This window comes from Podarcis muralis, chromosome 2 (assembly GCF_964188315.1).
Source record: "Podarcis muralis chromosome 2, rPodMur119.hap1.1, whole genome shotgun sequence".
NCBI lineage: Eukaryota > Metazoa > Chordata > Lepidosauria > Squamata > Lacertidae > Podarcis > Podarcis muralis.
Genome location: NC_135656.1, coordinates 36,244,261 through 36,265,997, shown reverse-complemented (window position 1 = coordinate 36,265,997; position 21,737 = coordinate 36,244,261). Strand labels below are relative to the sequence as shown.

At 46.3% G+C, this 21,737-nt stretch overlaps 1 protein-coding gene across 1 annotated transcript in view; it reads left to right on the top strand.

Moving 5' to 3' along the window:
• The first annotated feature begins 937 nt into the window (after positions 1-937).
• The window catches only part of ST6GALNAC2 (ST6 N-acetylgalactosaminide alpha-2,6-sialyltransferase 2), a 34,934-nt gene continuing 14,134 nt past the window's right edge, over positions 938-21,737 (top strand). Inside the window, exon 1 of the mRNA XM_028717023.2 lies at positions 938-1,468. Within this exon, the coding sequence (XP_028572856.2) occupies positions 1,365-1,468 (104 nt within the window). The 5' untranslated portion in view covers positions 938-1,364. The remainder of the gene's footprint in view (positions 1,469-21,737) is intronic.

The window sequence follows — 21,737 nt, the reverse complement described above, 5'->3', positions numbered from 1 at the left end:
ACGCCACTGACCTGAAGCACTATTTCTGGGTTAGCGGAGTCTGTAACCTGAAGTGTATGTAACCTCAAGCATATGTAACCTGAGGTACCACTGTATTATATTATGGAGACACGCAAATTCTCGCGCATGCAAATTCATCAGGCATTCAGGTACAGCATCCCATGGAGAAGGCAAGACATACAAACTTCCCAAGACACACAAACTTTGCACATTCTCTGTGCAAAGTTGGTCTTGGGGCCTTGGGAAATGCCCAACCTGGTCACCCTCTGGAGCTGGCCTTCGCCCAGTGAAGTTGCAAGGGGTGGGGGAACAGGGTCTGATTTCTTCAGGGCAGGGCAGAGGAGAGACAAATCTCCATGGAAATTCTCTGAGGAGTACCTGCAATGGTTGGAGGGGAGGGGACGGGACGTGGGTCTTTTCCATACATTCTTCAGCGAGGGTGGGCGGGTCTTTGCTTAGCCCAGCAGCTCAGCCGCTCTTCCAGGGCTCTTCTGTTTACCCAACAACACCGCAGGAGTAACTCCGGATTTAGATCAGCGCTAACAACCCCTCCCCACCCCGCCAACCCCGCCCGAAACCTCTCACATATCTGCTGCGAGGTTTTCGAAATGGGGGTGCGCACGCGCGCTTCCGTGGGTGCGTAAAAGCTGCTCTTTCATCTGAAATAAGCGTTTATGAATTCCACCACCCCCTCCCTGCTCCCCCCAAAAGAGGGAAAGAAGAAAACAAAATAAACCACGTTCGCGGGTCAAGGCTAAAGAACGATCAGCTTCCAAGCATGCTCCTTTCCTGCCCGAGTAAATGTTTAATCTCCAGCTGAGAATTAGTAGCTGTTTTAGGAGTAGGAACTCGCGCCTCCCGTCGCCCCCTCCACCAGCGAGCGAGTCTAAACCAGTTAGGGAAGAAGTGCCCTGTCTCTCCCCCCCCCCGCCCCCCATTTTACACAGCCTCTCTCCCTCTGCTTAGTTAGCTATCCTGGGAAGGTGCATTGGCAGCTATCAACAGATGGAAGGGCAGGGAGAGGGAGGAGACGCGAGAGAGAGAGAGAAGGAGGTCTTTATTACGCGCCGCACAATACCCAAAGCCCGGGGGACCTCTTCCAGCTGGGCTCAAGAGGGCAAAGTCAGGCAGGAGAGCAACTCGGGAACTTTTCAAAAGAGCTTGAAAGAGCCACTGTGGAGTTCCCCACTCCCCACTCCCCTTTTGCTTTTTGAAAGGGAGGGCGGCATCGCTTGGGAAGCGAAGGTGGCTCTGATTTCATTTGGCAGCGCCTAGGATAGCGCGCACCGGGAGGCCAGCCTTTTTTGGAGGAAGGCTTCTTCTTCCTCCTCCTGCTACTGCTGGCGTGCTCCAAACTTGCCTGGATGGGGTCTGCCCGGTGGAAGAGGCTCTGCCTTTTGTTCCTGATAGGGATAACGTTCTCGGTCATCTTTTACGGGCACTACTACACCACGACGGATTCATCCAGGTAAGTCAGGAGGGCGGGGCGGGGCGCGGTGGGGGGGGGGGAGAGAGAAATGATCCCAAAAGCAGCGTCGCGGGAGGAAAAAACAGCCCTGCCTAGCATGCTAAGGGAGCAGCCGGCTGCTCAGAAATGAGTAGCATCCCTTGTGTGTTGTGCGAGGGTGTTTGGGGGAAAGGCGCAATCCCCAAAAAAATCTAAACCAGGGGAACCTGGCAATCGTATTGGAAACGGAACAGGAAAGAGCGGTGTACGCACCGCACTTTTTAAGCACATCCCAAGCGCGTTTTCTTTGCTCCCGAAAAAAAAAAAAAAAGAATCATGGGAACTGTAGTTCACATCTCGCAGGGCGATAGTTCCCAATACCCTTAAACAAGCGACAGTTCCCATTCTTCTTTGGGTTGGGGAGAGAAATGTGCTTTTAGGGTATGGTGTGTGTGTGCCCAGCCTCAGAATCGAAGACTCTTGCTTAATATTCTTTTGTTTGCGTGTGCTTTATTTTGCTCCGATGGGGTTGCGACCCAAACCGCAGCTGTATCGAAAAACATCGTGCAAGTTCGTTTATTTTTAAAGCGAGGGGGAGTTTTAAACCTGGAAGAACCTCAGAGCTTGCTTTCGGAGATGAGACTGCACATGTTGCTTTACAATGGAACACACGCCCTCCGAGGCGCGGGCAGATATGTGTGCAGAAACAAAGCCCACAGCGACAACGCTACCTCTCTCCTGGAGAGCGAGGAAGGGCAGGCAAGTGTTGGGAGAGAAGAAGGGTATTGTACTCCCAGCTCCCAAAAGGCTAGGAATAAAAAGCAGGCCAGGCATGCTAATTAAGTTCAGCGGAGTGAGTAATGCATGGGAAGCAGAGAGTTGAGGCTTCCAGACGCCTGTGCGTTCAAGAGTTCCTAGCCGTGAGCGCACATTCCCACACAGTGGGGCCAGGGAGACCAAGCAGGCGAATGCAGGGTTCTTAAGAGGGTGCCAGGTGGCTTCAAGTTTGAAGATGGGGTGCTGTGCATGGTTGCAGCGTGTCCTGTCTTGTTTGTTGACATGCAGGCTGCTGTTGTCCACACACACACACACACACACACACACGGACAAGAGAGCAAAGTGCAGCTCAGATTGTACATTCATTTCATGTCCCGTGATGCGTTGCAGATCCCAGGGAACATGTACTGCCCTTACCTTTGCTTAGGAGCCTTCCTACTCTGCTCCTGGCAGACTAAAGCCCTGAATTTGTAAGCCGGTGAAGCTGTGTAATCTATGCTAAGAGCAGTGATGTGAAAGTTGGAATAGACAAGTACAGAGGGCTGGAAAGATGTTATGGCAGCCTTTGTCAAGCTGGCGCCCTGCAGATGTTTTGGACTATAACTCCCCTCAGGCCCAGCCAGCTGGTGGGAGTTGTAGTTCAGAGTGTCTGCCGGGCGCCAGCTTGATGAAGCCTATGTTGTGAAGTGCCTGCAAGATGGTTCACCCACATTAAGCTCACTAGGCTTAAAGGACTTGCCCTACAGCTCCTGGGCTCCTAGATACAGATGTCATCTGCTTTCATTACTGCTTAAGAGATGGATGAGGGGCTAAGAAGGGATGATTCTCTCGGAACGGGTTGGGACCCAAAACTCAGATCCCAGATAACTGAAACCATTTGGCAAGCATCAAAGAAAACTTGCTGCTTTAGGCTCCACCCTTCATTTCATCCTGAAGTTCAGCTTTTGCTTTATACTATCCACCCATCCATGTTTGAAAGGAGAAGGCACTCGCAACTACCCATAGATCTGAGTGCGAGACCCTCCCTCCTTTTTCCCTTTTCACTTTGCATTCAATAGTTCTGAATGTAGCAGTAAGGTAAAGGTAAAGGTACCCCTGCCCGTACGGGCCAGTCGTGTCCGACTCTAGGGTTGTGCGCCCATCTCACTTAAGAGGCCGGGGGCCAGCGCTGTCCGGAGACACTTCCGGGTCACGTGGCCAGCGTGACATCGCTGCTCTGGCGAGCCAGAGCCGCACACGGAACGCCGTTTACCTTCCCGCTAGTAAGCGGTCCCTATTTATCTACTTGCACCCAAGGGTGCTTTCGAACTGCTAGGTTGGCAGGCGCTGGGACCGAGCAACGGGAGCGCACCCCGCCGCGGGGATTCGAACCGCCGACCTTTCGATCGGCAAGCCCTAGGCGCTGAGGCTTTTACCCACAGCGCCACCCGCGTCCTTGAATGTAGCAGTATGTTCTATGAATTTCAGGTCTAGCTGTGTATCTTTTGGTTAAAATGACCATATGAAACACTTTATGGACTACCTGTGGTGTGGGGAATCTTTGGCCGTCTGGATGTTGCTGAACTACAATTCCCATCATTATTGCCATACTTTCTGGCGCTGATGGGAGTTGTAGTTCACCTACATCCAGAGGGCCAAAAGTTCCCCATACCAAATGTAGTTCAAAAAGTGTTTTGTATACATCCATAATCTTTAAAGCTCTAGGGGGGTTGGCCAGGACTATCTCCATATTATACTTGCAGGAGGTGAGACATAGTGAATTCCTTAACTTCACCCAGCAGGTTCATAGTTTAGCTTTGAGTTAGGGGTGGCCAGTGCTTAGGTTTTGAACAAATGTTTTCTCAGAATAAACTCATCAAGACAACTTTTTTAAAATAAATGAATGCAAATGGTTTATTGAATATTTACAGATACAGTGGTACCTCAGGTTACGAACTTAATTGGTTCCGGAGGTCTGTTCTTAACCTGAAACTGTTCTTAACCGGAAGCACCACTTTAGCTAATGGGGCCTCCCGCTGCCGCCGCGCCGCTGGTGCGCGATTTCCGTTCTCATCCTGGGGCAAAGTTTGCAACCTGAGGTACTACTTCCGGGTTAGGGGAGTTTGTAACCCAAAGTGTTTGTGACCCAAAGTGTTTGTAATTCAAGGTACCACTGTACAGTGGAACCTTGTGTTAAGGACAGGATCTGTTCTGGAGGCCCATCTGTAACACGGAACTGATGCATGGCGAAGCGTTGCGTCTATGCACATGTGTGGCGCGATTTAGCACTTCTGCGCATGCGCGAGCGGCAAAACCCAGAAATAACCCATGCCAGGACTTCCAGGTTGCCGCATGACGCAACATGATAACACGTAACCTGAAGCGGACGCAACATGAGGTATGACTGTAAATTGTAAACAGAAAAGAACATTGGCAGGATTATTGTAATAACCTGCAGCTTCATAAGAGTGTATATTTAAAGAAGATGAATAAATGAGCAATGGATATGCAGAAGATATTTAAATAAATTTAAGAAACCACAGCAGGAGGGGGAAGGAAGTCAAGCTTTGAAATGTCAAAATGATTGTAAAATTAGTGAACTGTATAAACTTGAAAAATATAAATTAAAAATTTAAAAAAGAAAAAAGACTCATTAAAATTAATCACCATGACTAACTTACAAAGGTAAAGGTACCCCTGACCGTTAGGTCCAGTCGCGGACAACTCTGGGGTTGCATGCTCATCTCGCTCTATAAGCTGAGGGAGCCGGTGTTTGTCCACAGACAGCTTCCGGGTCATGTGACCAGCATGACTAAGCCGCTTCTGGCGAACCGGAGCAGTGCACGGAAATGCCATTTACCTTCCCGCCGGAGCGGTACCTATTTATCTACCTGTACTTGACGTGCTTTCGAACTGCTAGGTGGGCAGGAGCTGGGACCAAGCAACAGGAGCTCACTCCATCGCGGGGATTCGAACTGCCAACCTTCCAATCAGCAAGCCCTAGGCTCTGTGGTTTAGACCACAGCACCACCAGTGTCCCTTATGACTAACTTAGGTCCCTTAAATTCATTGGGTCCACTATGAGTTAGTTAATAAGTTAGTTGAGTGTAACCCACTAACTAAGGGTTACTCTTACTTGAATGGGACTCAACTAAGTTGTTGTGTGCATGGAATGAGATTCACTCATGCAACAGGGCTTTCTCCTTGCACCTCTAAATCTGTGATGGCAGGTTGGGGGAATCCCCAGAGCAGGTCTAGAGCACTCCTGGGGGAAGGAGAGAGTGGAAAGGTCTTGTTGTATGAGCAGACCTTGTTCCATACACAGATACCCCACTTGGCTTTATGTTGAATGCCACCCACAGTTTGTGGTTTTAACTACACAACAACCCTGAATCTGAATCTGTACTTCCCTGACCCCAATAGGTGGGTGGAAGTTACCGCTGGTAGTCGCTGGAGGCCCCAAAAGACAACATCTTGTATGCTGGACAGGTGGCTGAGCTAGGCCAGCAAAGGACCCACTGGCTCCTGAGCTGGCCCTCTGGAACTGGCCCTGCTGGGGCTCTTTGCTGAGCAAGTCTGGGACATGGCGTAGTGAAAATGGGAATGCCTGTAAAAAAAAGCACCCCTTTTCTTGCAGAGCAATCCAAACCTCTGATCACCTGTGCCGGAGGTGGGTTTTGGATGGGGGTGGAGATGTCCCCTCCACGCAGCCTTAGCCACCTCTGCTGGCCTCTGCTGATGGAGGAGCCTTACCCCCCAATGTTTCAAGGCATACAATAGAAGGAGGGACATTCCTGAACTGAACGGGTCATGTCCAACGTACTGCTAAGTCGCAGAACAACTTTTACTTGCACAATGGCCAGGCGTGATAGCTCAGTTGACAGAGCACGAGACTCTTAATTTCAGGATCATGGGTTTGAGCCCCATGTTGGGTGAGAGATTCCTGCACTGCAGGGGTTTGGACTAGATGACCCTTGTGGTCCCTTCCAACTCTATGAGTCTATGGACTGGGTACCCCCCTCCCCCCTCCAGTTCCATCTAAATATGTTCTGGGGTTTCCTCCAAACCTCCAGAGCAGATTGGGAGATGGCATGGTGTGCACAGGGGGAGGAGGGGAGGGAAAGTCCCATCCTCCAATGAGGAAAAGTCATTCTGCTCACAAACTTGTTTAGTTGAATACTGCCCATTATCTCAAGAACTTGAAAGGCATTCCATATCCAAGCTACGTATGATTTAAGAGCTCTCTCCTCCTCCTCCTCCTCCATTTTTCTGCTATGGCCCAACCTTCTCAGCATGACTAAGTTCACAGTGAAATGGACACATTTGCCTTTGTTGTAAAACAGAAAAGTTCTAAGTTATAGGATCCAGATTTGGCCGGATATATCCAGAATACTGCAGTCAGCAGTATTTTCAAGGCGGAAATCGGCACTGACGTCCTGGAAAATCCGGACGTACGGCAGCCAATGTCGGCAGTGCCTTTTAAAAATAAAAACGGCATTCTTTTCTTTAGCAGTTTTGCCCCAAAAGCTCAACCATCAACCACTTTGGGCAAAACTAAAAAAAGCTCAACAACTGTCTGGATTTTCACAGTTTGAAATATGGCAACCCTAAAGTTAGAGTTTGTGGGCAATTCTTTACTGTTCATGTCCTTCAGGGCAGCTCCTTGGAGTTTAGGAGACATAATGGCCCAACCTGTTTTCCAACCTCTTCCTTTCAATTGAGCAAACAACACATTTTGTCAGTTCTGTGAGGGTCAAATTTCTGATATCTCTTATCCAACCTCCCCTCCCCACCACCCCACAACAAGATGGATGACAATTGCCCCAGCATTTTTCAGATTGATAGGGGGTAATACCGTGTCCTATCTTTATTGAGATGGACAGTTCAATTTTTCATCTCAACTCTATCAGAACTTTCCATTTGCCACACCATTGTCCTGCTGGTATACATGTACTCTAGTTGCAAAATAAACATTCGGGTCTCATTCCTTCTTTTCCCCTCTCTTTCTTTTTATACATCAAAGTGACTTCCTCCTCACTGCATGTTTTCAGAGGGGCAGGATCTGGTAAATCTGCACCAGAGTTTTTCCTTATGAAGAAAGCAAATGGCAAGGAGCACTGCTGCATCACAATTGACCCCCATTTCTAGGCCAACTAAGGGTGAGCTAAATGCTCCTAATGAAAACTAGAGCGTTTCATCAGGGAAACACAGCCTTCGGAGGCTGGGATTTGTATCAGATGAGCTGTGGAGGGGAAGGTCCCTTTCTCTGTTCCAGCCTCTAGCTGGTGTTCAGCTGTAGAGTTTAATAATAATAATAATAATAATAATAATAATAATAATAATAATGAAATTTATTTATACCCTGCCCTCCCCAGCCATAGCTGTCAACTTACAGATTTGAAAATAAGGGACCAGCAGCCTCGAAAATAAGGGATCAGCAGCCAAAATAAGGGATCAACAGTTACTTTGATAAAATACATATTTTGTTGCATGCAAATGGCTTTAGATACCTATTAGGTCCATAAATTACCATATAGCATATATTCAACACACAAAAACAGCAACAATTTGTTGTTGACAAAGCACAGCTGGACATAGAAAGGGCCCCGTTACCTTCAGTAGCTTATTTAAGGGACATCATCAATAAGGGACAGCAGCGGGACATGGCCCTGGGATAAGGGACTGTCCCGCCAAATAAGGGACGCTTGACAGCTATGTCCCCAGCCAAGACCGGGCTCAGGGCGACTAACACCAAATATAAAAACAATTGATTGAAATGCAGCTTAAAAACAAGATTAAAATACTGTACAACATGAAAACATTAAAATGCAGCCTCATAGAATTACATGCCCATTTGCCTGCATATGGAACCCCACAGGGGTCTCTTCTCTCCTAAAATTATATGAGTCCATGAGAAAGAAGCTGGTGAGTGGGGTGAGAGGGACATACTATGTTCAGCAGGGAAATGGCTGGTGGGGAAAGGATTAAACAGCCTCCCCCCACCCCACCCCCAGTTATTTGTCAGATAGAAAGATTTATTACACGCATTTGTATGTAACGTCTACTGTGCCCCTAATAGCAATAAATTGTAGGTGGAAGCTCCTTTCTCTGGATGAAGCAATGCCTTCAGAGGCACAAGGCCTTAGGGGAGAAGACAGGAGGAAATAAAGACTTCCTTTGAGGATGCTTGGTAGCAGCCATCTTGCTCTCTTGTAGACCTAGCAAACATTCTACTTAAGCCAAAATAACACTTGCTGTGCTTTTGGACAATTATAATTTTCACCAGACACTGGGTCATATTTGAGGAACTGTGTAAGAGCTGCGCCAGATTTAGGGCGGTGTGGGTGTCTCCCCTGCACAAGGTGCTGAACCAAAGGGGAGCAAAATAATAATAATAATAATAATAATAATAATAATAATAATAATAATAATAATATCTTTATTGTCATTGCCCCCTCTCGGGGACAACGAAATTACTTGGCTGCTCCATCCACCCAGGTAGGGCACTCCACACAAAATCAAATCAACTATAAAAACACTAATTAAAACAATACAGTATAAAACAGCAAGGAAGATTAGATGACTTTCAAAGTCCAGGCTTCCCATTCAGGGCCGAGATCGCTCTGGAGAAGAAGCTGTTCTTAAGACGGCTTGTTCTTGTCTTCATCGTCCTGTATCTCCGTCCCGACGGCAGGAGCTCGAAGAGACAGTGACCAGGATGTGATGGATCTTTTACTATGTCCAGTGCCTTCCTATGGCACCTTGTGGCATAAATCTGCTCTAAGGTGGAGAGTGGGCAGCCAACAATGCTCTCTGCTGCCTTAACAACTCTGCACAACCCCAACCTGTCCCGGGTAGTACAGCTTCCATACCACACACATAAGCCATAGGTGAGCACGCTCTCAATGGCACAGTGATAGAAGGCAAGCAGCAGTTTCTGCGGAAGATGGTTTTTCCTTAGAATTCTCAAAAAGTACAGTCTCTGCTGCGCCTTCTTCACAAGCCCCCTTGTGTTGACACTCCAGAAAATAATAATAATAATAATAATAATAATAATAATAATAATAATAATAATATACCTATATTAACACGAGAACCTACTGAGAAGATCCATAAAAATGCAACTGTACCAAAAGGAATTATTGTGAAAATAAGAAATATTAAAGTAGGGGGCAAATTTTGTCCTCGCTCAAGGCACCATGTTATCAAAAGTCCACCCCTGGCGATAGCTGCCCTCATCACTCAGCTATTCCTGGGACTATGCTCCAGAAACTGAAATCAGGTCAGATCCTTTGAATATCTGCTAAATAAGACCACCGTTTTTTGCTGTGTTTCCTGATGCTGGCTGTCCAGTACCTTGGACAAACTTGGTTCACAAACTTGGTTCCCAGTCTTGGGTCGCCAGCTGTTTTTGGACTACAACTCCCATCATCCCTAACTGGCAGGACCTCTGGTCAGGGATGATGGAAATTGTAGTCCAAAAGCGGCTGGAGACCCAAGTTTGGGGAACCTTGGTCTAAATAGAGCACCACAACATTTGGCAAGGAGCCTATCTGTGGCTGCTCCCCAAAAGATCTCAAAGCACAGCTCAAAACCTACTGATTTAGATGCCTCTAGCTTCCACTTCTTCCTTTTATTTGATGTCTGATTCCAGTCCTTGCAGGATTCCCTGCTCTGCATACAGATCACCCAGTATCTCCACAGGCAGTGCCTAGAAATCAGGATGTAATTTCTAGGGTCCTTGCCTGATACATTTAATTAGACTACTATTCCTAACCCTCCCTATGCAGCTCCTAATCCTGTTTTCTTCTGTCATACAAAAAAATTGACTGTTGTTGGCACAAGTCTTTCACACAAATGACCTGGGCCGAGACCTGCCCTTATTGCTTTGTAATTCAAGGAACTATGGTAACGGTGAACCGCCACTGAGGTAACCACAACAAAACTTCAATTGCCCTACACATTAGCCACTTATTCAGAGTTTTGCAATTGAGTCAATTGCGTGCTTTTAACAAGTTTACTGATTAAAACGGAATTACATGGTGTCATAATAAAAGTAGAATGTGGAGGGTAATTGAGGCAATAGTTTTAACACAAATAATTTATTTTTGGTAAAGCCAACGTCGAATCTGACCTCAAGGCAACGCACTTGGTCAGGGAAGATTTATATCAAATTGGATGGCGATGCCAGAAGGCTGTGAGCTTTTAGCATATGGTGATTAATATGCTTAAAGATGCATTTCAGATGGACACTTTGCTTTGTTCATTTAATTATGTAAAATATAGCATCCTAACGATCTACCAAGTGTGGGTATTATGCATTCCTATGATGGTCATGATAGGATATGCTAAAAACTAAGGGAAAAGTGCAAGACCAAGTAAAACAGACCTGATAAAAAGTTATAGGAGCAGGTTGGGATTATAAAATGAACAACCATGTTGAGAAAGCAAGAAAACTAAGGAATGTTTAAGTTGTTGGAGTCCAGTGTGTAGTTACAGATTAAGGACCATGGGGTTGATTTGATGATTTAGCTGCTCCATAAGAATTTAAGAAATTAATTAAATCAATTTAATTAATCCATAATCTGGAAGTCAAGCAATATAACAGCTTTTACCTTTCTTACCCTTTTAAAAATAAATGCATTAACGCAGTGGATTTGTATCTCATTTTCTAAATGTGAAAATGCTGTTGCTGTTTTTAATTTTAAGAAAACAGATGTAGGTTAGCTATAACAATACCCACACCAGTAGACATTCTTTCCTGGCGACGGCTCGAGGGAAAATCTGATTGATGCTTTGGCTCTCATTGGATTTGACGTCCGAAAGAAGCTTGCAGAGGAGATGATGGGGAAGAAAGACATGTCTGAGTGAGACAGATTTGTTAGAAGTCACGTTCGCAAGGCTAAATCCAAATACATGTTTCCATAAGTTGTATAGACTTCTGCTGCCGGTCCCTTTAGATCAGGGGTGAACAGCTCTGAGAACCACATTGGCAACATACGATATCCAGGTGCCGGCATCTAATTTGTATATTTGAGCTAATTGTAATTAACAGGTTTTGCACATCATTTGCATAAAGCTGGTGCCTGCCAAGTTGTAACAGATGGACATATTGCGTTTATTTTTGTGATATCTGAAATCATTAACTCCAAATGTGAACGTCTCCTCCGCTTAGTGCCGGAGACAATTCTGGGTGGCATCTCCCTTGTAGCCTTGTCACTGCTTTGGGTGACCTTTCACATTCATAAACTAGAACAGGCAAACCATAGGTTCAAACTGGAACACTCAGGATAGATGTTTCCAGGCTCAGTGTAGCAGACCCTCCAAGTTTCCCTATTTTCCAGAGACAGTCCCAGATTTACAGACGTCATCCTGGTTTCTGATTTGATCCCGGAATGTCCCTCTTTTCCTTTGGATGTCCCTATTTTCATCGGAGAAATGTTGGCGGTTATGGAGTTATCTGACCCCTGACCCATCTGAAGGCAGTCCTGTATGGAGAAGTTCTTTAATGTTTAATGTTTTATTATGTTTTTATATATGTTGGAAGCCGCCCAGAGTGGCTGGGGCAACCGAGTCAGATGGGCTGTGTATAAATAGAATAATAATAATAATAATAATAATAATAATAATAATAATAAAATAGTAAAGGTAAAGGGACCCCTGACCATTAGGTCCAGTCGCGGACGACTCTGGGGTTGCGGCTCTCATCTCGCTTTACTGGCTGAGGGAGCCAGCGTACAGCTTCCGAGTCATAATAATAATAATAAAATTTATTTATATCCCGCCCTCCCCAGCCGAAGCCGGGCTCAGGGCGGCTAACAACAATAAAACAAAAGTACAACACAACACAACACTCTAAAATCATTCATTATAAAATTAATTCAAATCAAGCCACTGGCAACCATTGGGCCAGAGCTCCGCGAAGATTGCCGAGGGAGGGGGTCAGGCTGTGCCCTGGCCAAAGGCCTGGTGGAACAGCTCTGTCTTGCAGGCCCTGCGGAAAGATTTCAAGTCCCGCAGGGCCCTAGTCTCTTGTGACAGAGTGTTCCACCAGATCGGAACACTCTGTCATGTGGCCAGCATGACTAAGCCGCTTCTGGCAAAACCAGAGCAGCGCACAGAAACGCCTTCCCGCCGGAGCGGTACCTATTTATCTACTTGCACTTTGATGGGTTTTTTAACTGCTAGGTTGGCAGGAGCTGGGACCGAACAACGGGAGCTCACCCTGTCGCGGGGATTCGAACCGCCGACCATAGCTGTCAACTTACAGATTTGAAAATAAGGGACCAGCAGCCAAAATAAGGGACCTGCAGCCTCACTTGTTCCAGGCACTCCAGTCTTCCTGTCCTCCTGCAGTCTGGTCAAACTCATGCTGGTAGCTTCGAGAACACGGTCCAACCAACTTTGTAACCAGAGGTTCAACTGAATAGAATCTGAATCACATGCACCACAAGGCCTATGCAGCCTCAACTTAAGATGGCTCCCCGGCCTGGCTTTGCACTGCAAAGTTTGCAGCAGCACGTGCAACAAAATGGCGTCCAGAATTCGAAAACCCCCTCAGCTTGCATTAACTAGCCACACACAAGGCATGCAAGCTTCACCTCCCCAGTCGTTCTTAGACTTCTTATTGGGTGAGCAACACAGCCAAGCAACACAGTTGGAACCTCCCTCCTCCCTGGCTGGCAGGGAGGGAAGGAGAGGAGCTGCTTCCTTTGAAATTTAAGGGACATCATTTAAGGGACATTTAAGGGACATCCATCAATAAGGGACAGCAGTGGGACATGGCACTGGAATAAGGGACTGTCCCTTCAAATAAGGGACACTTGACAGCTATGCCGCCGACCTTCTGATCGGCAAGCCCTAGGCTCTCTGGTTTAGACCATAGCGCCACCCGCGTCCCTTAAATAATAGAATAGGATGTCCCTATTTTCATCGGAGAAACGTTGGACGGTATGGGGTAGCTGTTACCTCTCAACCCCTTTATTTGGTAGTTGTTGAAATGGGCTTCCTGAAGTCCCACGGTAGTCATAATAAGAGTCTGGGGAATGTCTAGACCAGGGATGGCTAACCTGTGACCCTCCAGATGTTGTAGACTCCAACTCCCATCAGCCCCAGCCAGCAATGGCCATTGATCAGGTATGACAGGAGGTGTCCAACAACATCTGGAGGGCCACACAGGTTGGCCACCCCTGGTCTAGGCATGTAAGAAAGATGTCCAAAAGAACTGCCTACCATGCAGCAGTGAAAGACATGGGAGTCCTAGAAGAAAAGGTTGCGTATGTACAAAGCCACTGTTTTTAGAAATCATTGGGTAAACCACTCAGAATATCCTACTCCTCCAGGCTTCATAAGCAAACTCTTATTCTGATGTTTCTGCCTCCTGCATGAGGTTCCCTTCTTAATGTTTCTCCTTTCTGGCCCCACCAGTAGCTTAGGCAGAGCCTCACATTTGCCCCTGTTGCCATTGTTTGCACTGGCTGTATGAATAATCCTTTCACAAGCAGAACAAAAGCCAGACATTCATAGAAATACATATGTTGCAAAACACATAAGTGTGTGGGTTGAGAAGGGTTGTGCATACTGGTTACTGAGGATTCAAATGTTCATCCGAACAGCTCAAGGTAGCATATAAGTTTCTCCCCTTCCTCATTTTATCCTCGCAACAGCCCTGTGAGGTAGGTTAGGCCAAGAGAAGCTACTGGCCCAAGGCCACTTTAGTGAGCTTTAGGGCTGAGTGGAGATTTGAACCCAGATCTCTGGACTTGTACCCCAGAGCAAAAACAAACAGGGCTGTTCCAGTTCACAGATCAGTTTTAACCACCCCTTTTGCTTTGAAAAAGTCTCCAGTCTATATTTCTGAGCATGTGGAGACTGATTCCTCTGAGGGGGGATGTTTTGGAATCCATTCCAATAGTTGTGGTTCAAGGGCTTGACCTTCTGGCCAGGGCCAGTCTGAAGGAGCAGAAAGAGAGACAAGGAAACCTTTGTGACACCCAAATGGTGATTTTCACACCGAGGACCGAGCAGATCGTGTTTCTTCAGTTCTGCATGTGCGTAGCCTGTGGCAGACATCCCTCTGAAGCCATGCCCCAGAGGCCTGAAATTCAAGCGAAGCAAGGTCTGGTGAACTAGATGTGGAATTATGCACATGTTGTTGTTGTTTAGTCGGTTAGTTGTGTCCGACTCTTCATGACCCCATGGACCAGAGCACGCCAGGCACTTCTGTCTTCCACTGCCTCCCGCAGTTTAGTTAAACTCATGCTGGCAGCTTCGAGAACACTGTCCAACCATCTCGTCCTCTGTCGTCCCCTTCTCCTTGTGCCCTCCATCTTTCCCAGCATCAGGGTCTTTTCCAGGGAGTCTTCTCTTCTCATGAGGTAGCCAAAGTATTGGAGCCTCAGCTTCACGATCTGTCCTTCTAGTGAGCACTCAGAGCTGATTTCCTTAAGAATGGATAGGTTTGATACAGAAGTGTTTTCTGTTGTGAGAAAGGTTCTTGGTGGCCTTCCTGGAAAGGCTTATTGTGCAAAGGGCAGGAGTCCTTTCATTAACGCCAAGCCACAGACCTGTCCATCTAGATGGACGGGGTTGTAAATCCATCAAGCCCCATTGACTTCAGTTGTGGGGGGAAATGGCTTGAATTCTTAATGCCTGTGCACCCAGTCATCAGAGGAAGTCTGTTTCATTTACAGGAAAAGTACATTTGGTGTACAGTGGTACCTCGGGTTAAATACTTAATTCGTTCCGGAGGTCCGTTCTTAACCTGAAACTGTTCTTAACCTGAAGCACCACTTTAGCTAATGGGGCCTCCTGCTGTCGCCACGCCGCCGGAGCACGATTTCTGTTCTCATCCTGAAGCAAAGTTCTTAACCTGAGGTAATATTTCTGGGTTAGCGGAGTCTGTAACCTGAAGCATATTTAACCTGAAGCGTATGTAACCCAAGGTACCACTGTATGCCCAAAAGAAATGACCTTCACTGGGTTGGCACTTCAATGCCAACAGTTTATTATTTTCGGTGCCAGGTTGCAACTTTATTATTTACCTAAAACACACACACAGGTTGGATAGTTTTATTCCTCTTCATTTTATTGAATCATTTATTTTCGTAATTCTACGTTTCTTTTTATATACACCCCTAAAATCCATTTTTGGAGAAGGGGCAGCTGAGGGATAGCTCAATTGGCAAAACACAAGACTGTTAATCTTAGGGTCGTGGGTTTGAGTCCCGCACCGGGTGGAAGATTTCTGCATTGCAGGGGGTTGGACTAGATGATCGTTGTGGTCCCTCGAAATTATTTTGCCATGCTCCTCAATGCCTGATGGTTGTGGGAGCTCTGGTCTACACAAACACCTACACAAAGAGAGCCAATCCATTCTTTTTTCTGGAGGGAGAAAATCTGTGCTTCCATTCTTTGTACATGTAGGTTGGCTGTCTCTGTTGCAATGAACAAGGCAGTCTGTGCTTGGAGCTTCATTTGCACATTGCAGTGAATGTGGCAGCTCCAGATTACTGCAAGGAAGTACACGCCTGTCTTCCAGTTGTGCCCATGTTTAGTTTCAATGGGCTCTGTTAAACAGGAAGCAGGTGTTAACTAGGCAGAGGCGCATTAAAACTTAACCCTAAAGCCAGTTCAGGTCTGGGGCGACGCCTTGCAGAAAGTTCAAGCCAGGATGGCGAGTATACTCTCATCAAGTGCTCATATTTCAGTAAATGCCTCTTCAACAACATGTGCCTTGTCTAATCCACAATAAAGCATTTTTCACAGATACACGATGGTGATATTGATTTCCCCACCCACACAAACTTGGGCAGGCTGCTGTGAGAGTTGCTTTGAAGTCAACCTTCTGTTTCCCAATGAATGGGCCTCTTTCTTCTTCTTCCAAGATGACCCATCTAGCATGTAGGGAGGTGGAGCTGTTGACTGAGAAGGGCTTAGCCAAGTTGCCTGACCTCAGGTTTACCAGTGGCTGGGTAAGATCCAAGACAAAAGAGGCATCTGGAAAAGAAGAAGTAGGAACAAAGTAGGAACAAAAAGAAGAAGCTAGGGGTTGTGTGGCTGCAACCCCAAGTTTATTTGTGAATTAGCCCAGTTGAATACAATAGGATTTACTTCTGAGTAGGGATGGGGGCGAAGTTGATACTAATGACCCAATTCACACTTCCTGTACTAATAAGATACCCTTCAGAATTCTCATTTCCCCAAATTTTGTGCTGCAGTTATCCAATGAAAAAGTGTGCACAACTATATGGAAATAGTATGCAAAGCAACATAGTTGGGGAAATTGCTTGCAAAAACGATATTGGACAAAATTGCACACAAAGATCGAAAGAAATGTGTGTGAACTGTGAATCTTCATGTGGACTTTTTCAAGGGAAAATGGCAAATGGATGTGAAAATGAACTGAACTGAAGTTTGGGGAAAATGAGAATCTGAAACTGACAGATTTGTCTGTCCTTGTGAATAAGAAGTGACAGTTGTTAATGTCTATGTTTGTACAGTACTTTAATTGAGTTAGACTGGGAGACCCATGTCTCAGAAATAATTTTATAATAATATTTATGTAGAGTTTCAGGTTGTATACACACCATACATTTAAAGCACAGTCCCTGCCCCTAAAAAAAAAATGTACTGGGAACTGTAGTTTATTTCTCACAGTGCTGCATTTTCCAGTAACCTTTAAATCGATGGTGTGTATGCAGGCTCAAAGTGCTTCCTGTTCATTCATTGTACTTTTTACAATAACTCTGTAACTACTTGCTCCTTTAAGTACAGTAAAATAATGGTTTTCACATGCAAATATGCTGATTTGTCCAGACCTATGGCATGATCCAGTGATACCTGAGCACATTTGATGTTCAATTTGTTTCACTATAGGAGTGAAGCACATGCTTAAATCTTACCAACCTAGAGGTGAAAACAAATCCTAGTTTGGTGTAGTGGTTAAGAGCGGTAGACTCGTAATCTGGGGAACCGGGTTCGCGTCTCTGCTCCTCCACATGCAGCTGCTGGGTGACCTTGGGCTAGTCACACTTCTCTGAAGCCTCTCAGCCTCACTCACCTCACAGAGTGTTTGTTGTGGGGGAGGAAGGGAAAAGGAGATTGTTAGCCGCTTTGAGACTCTCTAGGGTAGTGATAAAGTGGGATATCAAATCCAAACTCCTCCTCCTCCTCCTCCTCCTCCTCTTCTTCTTCTTCTTCTTCTTCTTCTTCTTCTTCTTCTTCTTCTTCTTCTATGCATGCTTACTCAGCAGTAAGGCCTACTGCATTCAATGGGACTTTCTCCCAGGTAAGTGACACTTTAAAGATTAACAAATAAGCAGGAACTTGTGTGGACTAGAGGCCACATCATCAGATTCAGGAATGGTAATATTAATCTTCAATTGCAGGTATGTATACACATACAAGGGGATGTGGGTGGCGCTGTGGTCTAAACCACTGTGCCTCTTGGGCTTGCCGATCAGAAGGTCGGCAGTTCGAATCCCCACGACGGGGTGAGCTCCTGTTGCTCGGTCCCTGCTCCTGCCAACCTAGCAGTTCGAAAGCATGTCAAAGTGCAAGTATATAAATAGGTACCACTCCGGCAGGAAGGTAAACGGCGTTTCTGTGCTCTGCTCTGGTTTTGCCAGAAGCGGCTTAGTCATGCTGCGGACAAACGTCGGCTCTTCGACCAGTAAAGCGAGATGAGCTCTGCAAGTGGACTTAACTGTCAGGGGTCCTTTTTATACACATGCAAAGTGCATTGACATTGGAAGCAATGAGATGCAACAAGTACAGATAACTCCCAAGAGACTGTGATCTACTCCCGGTATAAAAAAAGACAGTGATCTACCCATTGTCATTGCCTAGAGTTGTTGAGCTTATTTTGGGGGGAGTGCCCCCAGAGTTGTTGAGCTTTTTTTAGAGGGGAGTGCTCAGAGTTGTCATTGCCCAATTTATTTAATCCCGCGATCGACATTCAGCACCCGGTTGGATGTGCCTGAATTACAGTTGCTCAAAACAAGCTCAAGTGCTTCTTAACAGGAAGCAGTGACAGGTACAATCAACTTGGCAAAACTGAGTTATGCTGTTGTAGGAAATGAAGCCATTGTCTTTTTTCCGGCCAAGATTCCTTGCTCAGTAAGTAATACAGCATCTCAGACTGATGCCTCCTTTTGAAATCATTCAAGTAGAATTCCTTTGAAATTCTTTTCTTCATGGACACCTCTAGATCTGTAGCATGCTTGCTTTAAATAATAATGATGATGATGATAATGATAATCCTTCAACTGACCACTATCATTTGGAGAAAAAACCAGTTTCAGGGCCTCAGTGTGGAATGCACTGCAGGTTTGATTGGGGTCAGTCCTGCACTGATTTCTACTGCAAATTGTTCATCTTATGGCTGCTACTTCAGCAACCCAAAGGGATGTTTACTGCCAACAGCACCTTCGGGAACAAATAGCAGCCAGGGAAGGGGCATTTTCCAGCAGAAAACAGGAACCTGATCCAGAAGCATGTTCCAGATTGGGACCTGTGAGTGATTTTATTTCAGAATAAAGTTAGTCAGATTAATAGTCAGGATCTTCCTGCATGGGGCAGGGAGATCCTAAATGGGATCCTGAAGCTGTTTTCTTATCCACAATAAATTTAACTGGGCTGTTTGGCTGGATCAACCCTTTGGATTTTAAAGATTCCCAAATATACATGGTGCTTCTTGTTTTCCCGATAGTGAAAGATGTTCACAGCCACTGCTTTTAACGGGGTCTTCTTGCTTTCCAAAGAGAGAAGGCTAGAGAGTTGTTCCATTTGCTTTCCAAAGAACATGGACTGGAAAACTCCTTGCGTTTTTTGTAATAATCCCTTTATGTAAAAATGTACTGGTTGAGCAATTATTGCAAGGCAAAGAAGCACACACGGTCAGGCTGTGTTAGGTTTGCAGCAACAATAGTCCTTAAATAGTAACAAACAGTAACGTTCAGAAATGCAAATATGGTTTCTCTAGAGATCGCTGAGGCAACCATAGCAGATTTAAAATAAACAGCGGGGGCTGATGCCCATTGAGAGTGGCAGGGAGAGCAACAGTGGGCATGCAACCGCAGCCCTTGAGAGACAGGCGGAGACAGGTAATTCTAGTTTTGTCCCCATCCTCAAGGGCAACACTGAGACTAAGACTGTGTACACACGACACTCTTAAAGCACGTTCTTCCCCTCAAAGAATTATGGGTAGTGTAGTTTACCCCTCACAGAATTACAATTCATAGCAACCCTTAACAAACCACAGTGCCCATAATTCTTTGAGGGAAAGAATGCGCTTTGAATGTATGTATACAACCTACAACCTAAGGAAGAGAAGGGTTACAAGCAATGCCACCAGGGGTATGGGTTGAGGGGCTGACTGAGGGGAGACTGAGGTTGGTGGGGTAGTCTCCACGGCAAAACAAAACAAAAGCCATTTCTTGCAGCAGCTCTCCCTGCCTCCTCATCCCAGTCAACCTGCTCCTATCCTGCAGGTTGATACAAGCTGACCATCCAAGTCAGCGTCGGTTCCAGGTTTGAGGGGGCATGTCTTCCTCACTGCTGCCTCCATTTGCTTGCCCTCTTTCTCTGGGCTGCAGCCTCACAACCACCCCAAGGGACAGCATGCTGCTCTGTCTCCTCACTCGAGTCACCACTTGCATTGTCAAAGGGGTTAGGCAGGTGAACAGGGAAGTGGGGCCAAGGGGCTCCAAAGATTGGAAGTGGGGGCCCTGCAGAAGAGTGCTGACCCCTGGCACCAACACTGATAAGATCATAAGAGCCCCCCTGCTGGATCAGGCCCATGGCCCTTCTAGTCCGCCATCTTGTTTTCACTGTGGTCAACCAGAGGCCTATGGAAAACCACAGGCAGGACCTGCGTGCATTAGTACTCTCCCAATTGGTGATATTGGGGAGCATGAATAGGGTTGGTATTCAGCAACTGGTGTTTGGAGGCATAGTGCCTCTGACAGTGGAGAGGGAACATAGCCATCATGGCTAATAGCCCTGAACAGACATCCTCCATGATCCAAATGGCTGAGGTGATCTGCTGCACTGATGTGAGCCATTAATTCGCACCTGTTGTTAGTGGCCCAGAGCCACAAAGGAGGCTTTGAATACTTAACACCAATATTAAGCAGCTGGACATAAAAATTCACACTCCTTGGAGTTTGGTATTCTACTGAAGGCAAAGTATGGGAACTCAGATCCAGAGGAGCGGATCTGCATGCAAAATCCCCAGATCCAGCACCTGACCAGGCGTTGTGCAGGTGTTGTGTTCCTTTGCCACAGATGCAATGCCAGGCAGAGGATGAGAGTTGCCAGCTCACATCTCCCATGCGCGGATTGTGTGTGGCAAAGTCTAAGGGCTGTTCCAATCTAAGCTGACAGCGTTAATCATCTCTTTGATGGGGAGAAGGAGGGGGATCATCCTGCACAGCCTCCGGCAGGCAGCCTGCTGTTGTGCAGGAATGTCCCTGAATCAGGGCCAGCATGTCTCATTTGTCTCTGGCCCGCTAAGCCTTGTAGGAACAGGAAGAAGTCTGGCTTGCCATTCAAGTCAACAACGTTCCTGCCTTGCCTAATAATATGAGGCAGTTGGGCAGCGCAGAGAAGTTTGATTAGATGTAGGTTTGCCACGCATCTTTCTTATAACATTTGTTTATTCATTGGTTCATTCGTTACACAGATATTCTGCCTTACTACCAGGGAGTTCAAGGCAGCGTTTCTGATTCTCTCCCCATTTTATCCTCATTCCCTCCTTTTTTATCCTCTCAAAAGCCCAGTGTGCTTCACTGCTGGAGTGGGGATTAGAGCCATAGAGAGGCACTCTAACCACCTCACCTCTGCAAAAGGCATGGTTGAGAAACAGCCTTGAGCCAAGCAAAAGATTGCCAAATCACACCGGTTCAAGCTAAGAAAATGTGGATGGGCCGGTTTCAGTTTTACCACAAGACTCTGTCGTTGCAAGTTGCTGCATCTTGTTGGAACGTGTCCTTATGCCCTTGCTCCCCCCGCCCCGCCCCCCAAATGCCTTTTGCTCCTTCTTTGTGGATCCTTTTACCAACTCAGGCCAAGTTTGAGCAAACTGGGATCCCTACAAGCCCCGGGAAGTCCAGTAGAGAATGTGTTGTTGTTGTTGTTGTTGTTGTTTTTAATGTGCTTATACTTGAACTCCACGTTCTCCATACTTGTTTCTACTTCACCTGGATTGTAAAAACAAGGAAACCAGCACTGGTGTTCTAAGATCTAAATTCATCGTATCGTTAAGGTCTTGTGCAAAGACTGGGGGGGGAAGGGATTGCTTCATGCTGCCATGCTTTATGGTGGAACACGTTATTCCTCAGCATCTAAATTATGAGTTAATTCAGGAGTTTTGCTAAATACTGACAGCTACATACCTCAGAGCTAAAGTCACACAAAGTTTGCAAGATCTAAAAGCTGAGCTACGTGGCAGCTCAGATTGAGGGCCTCTCCAGACTGGAGTTTTTGCAGGCACACTTTGCAACGCGTCCTTGACACAATAATAAGTGCGTTA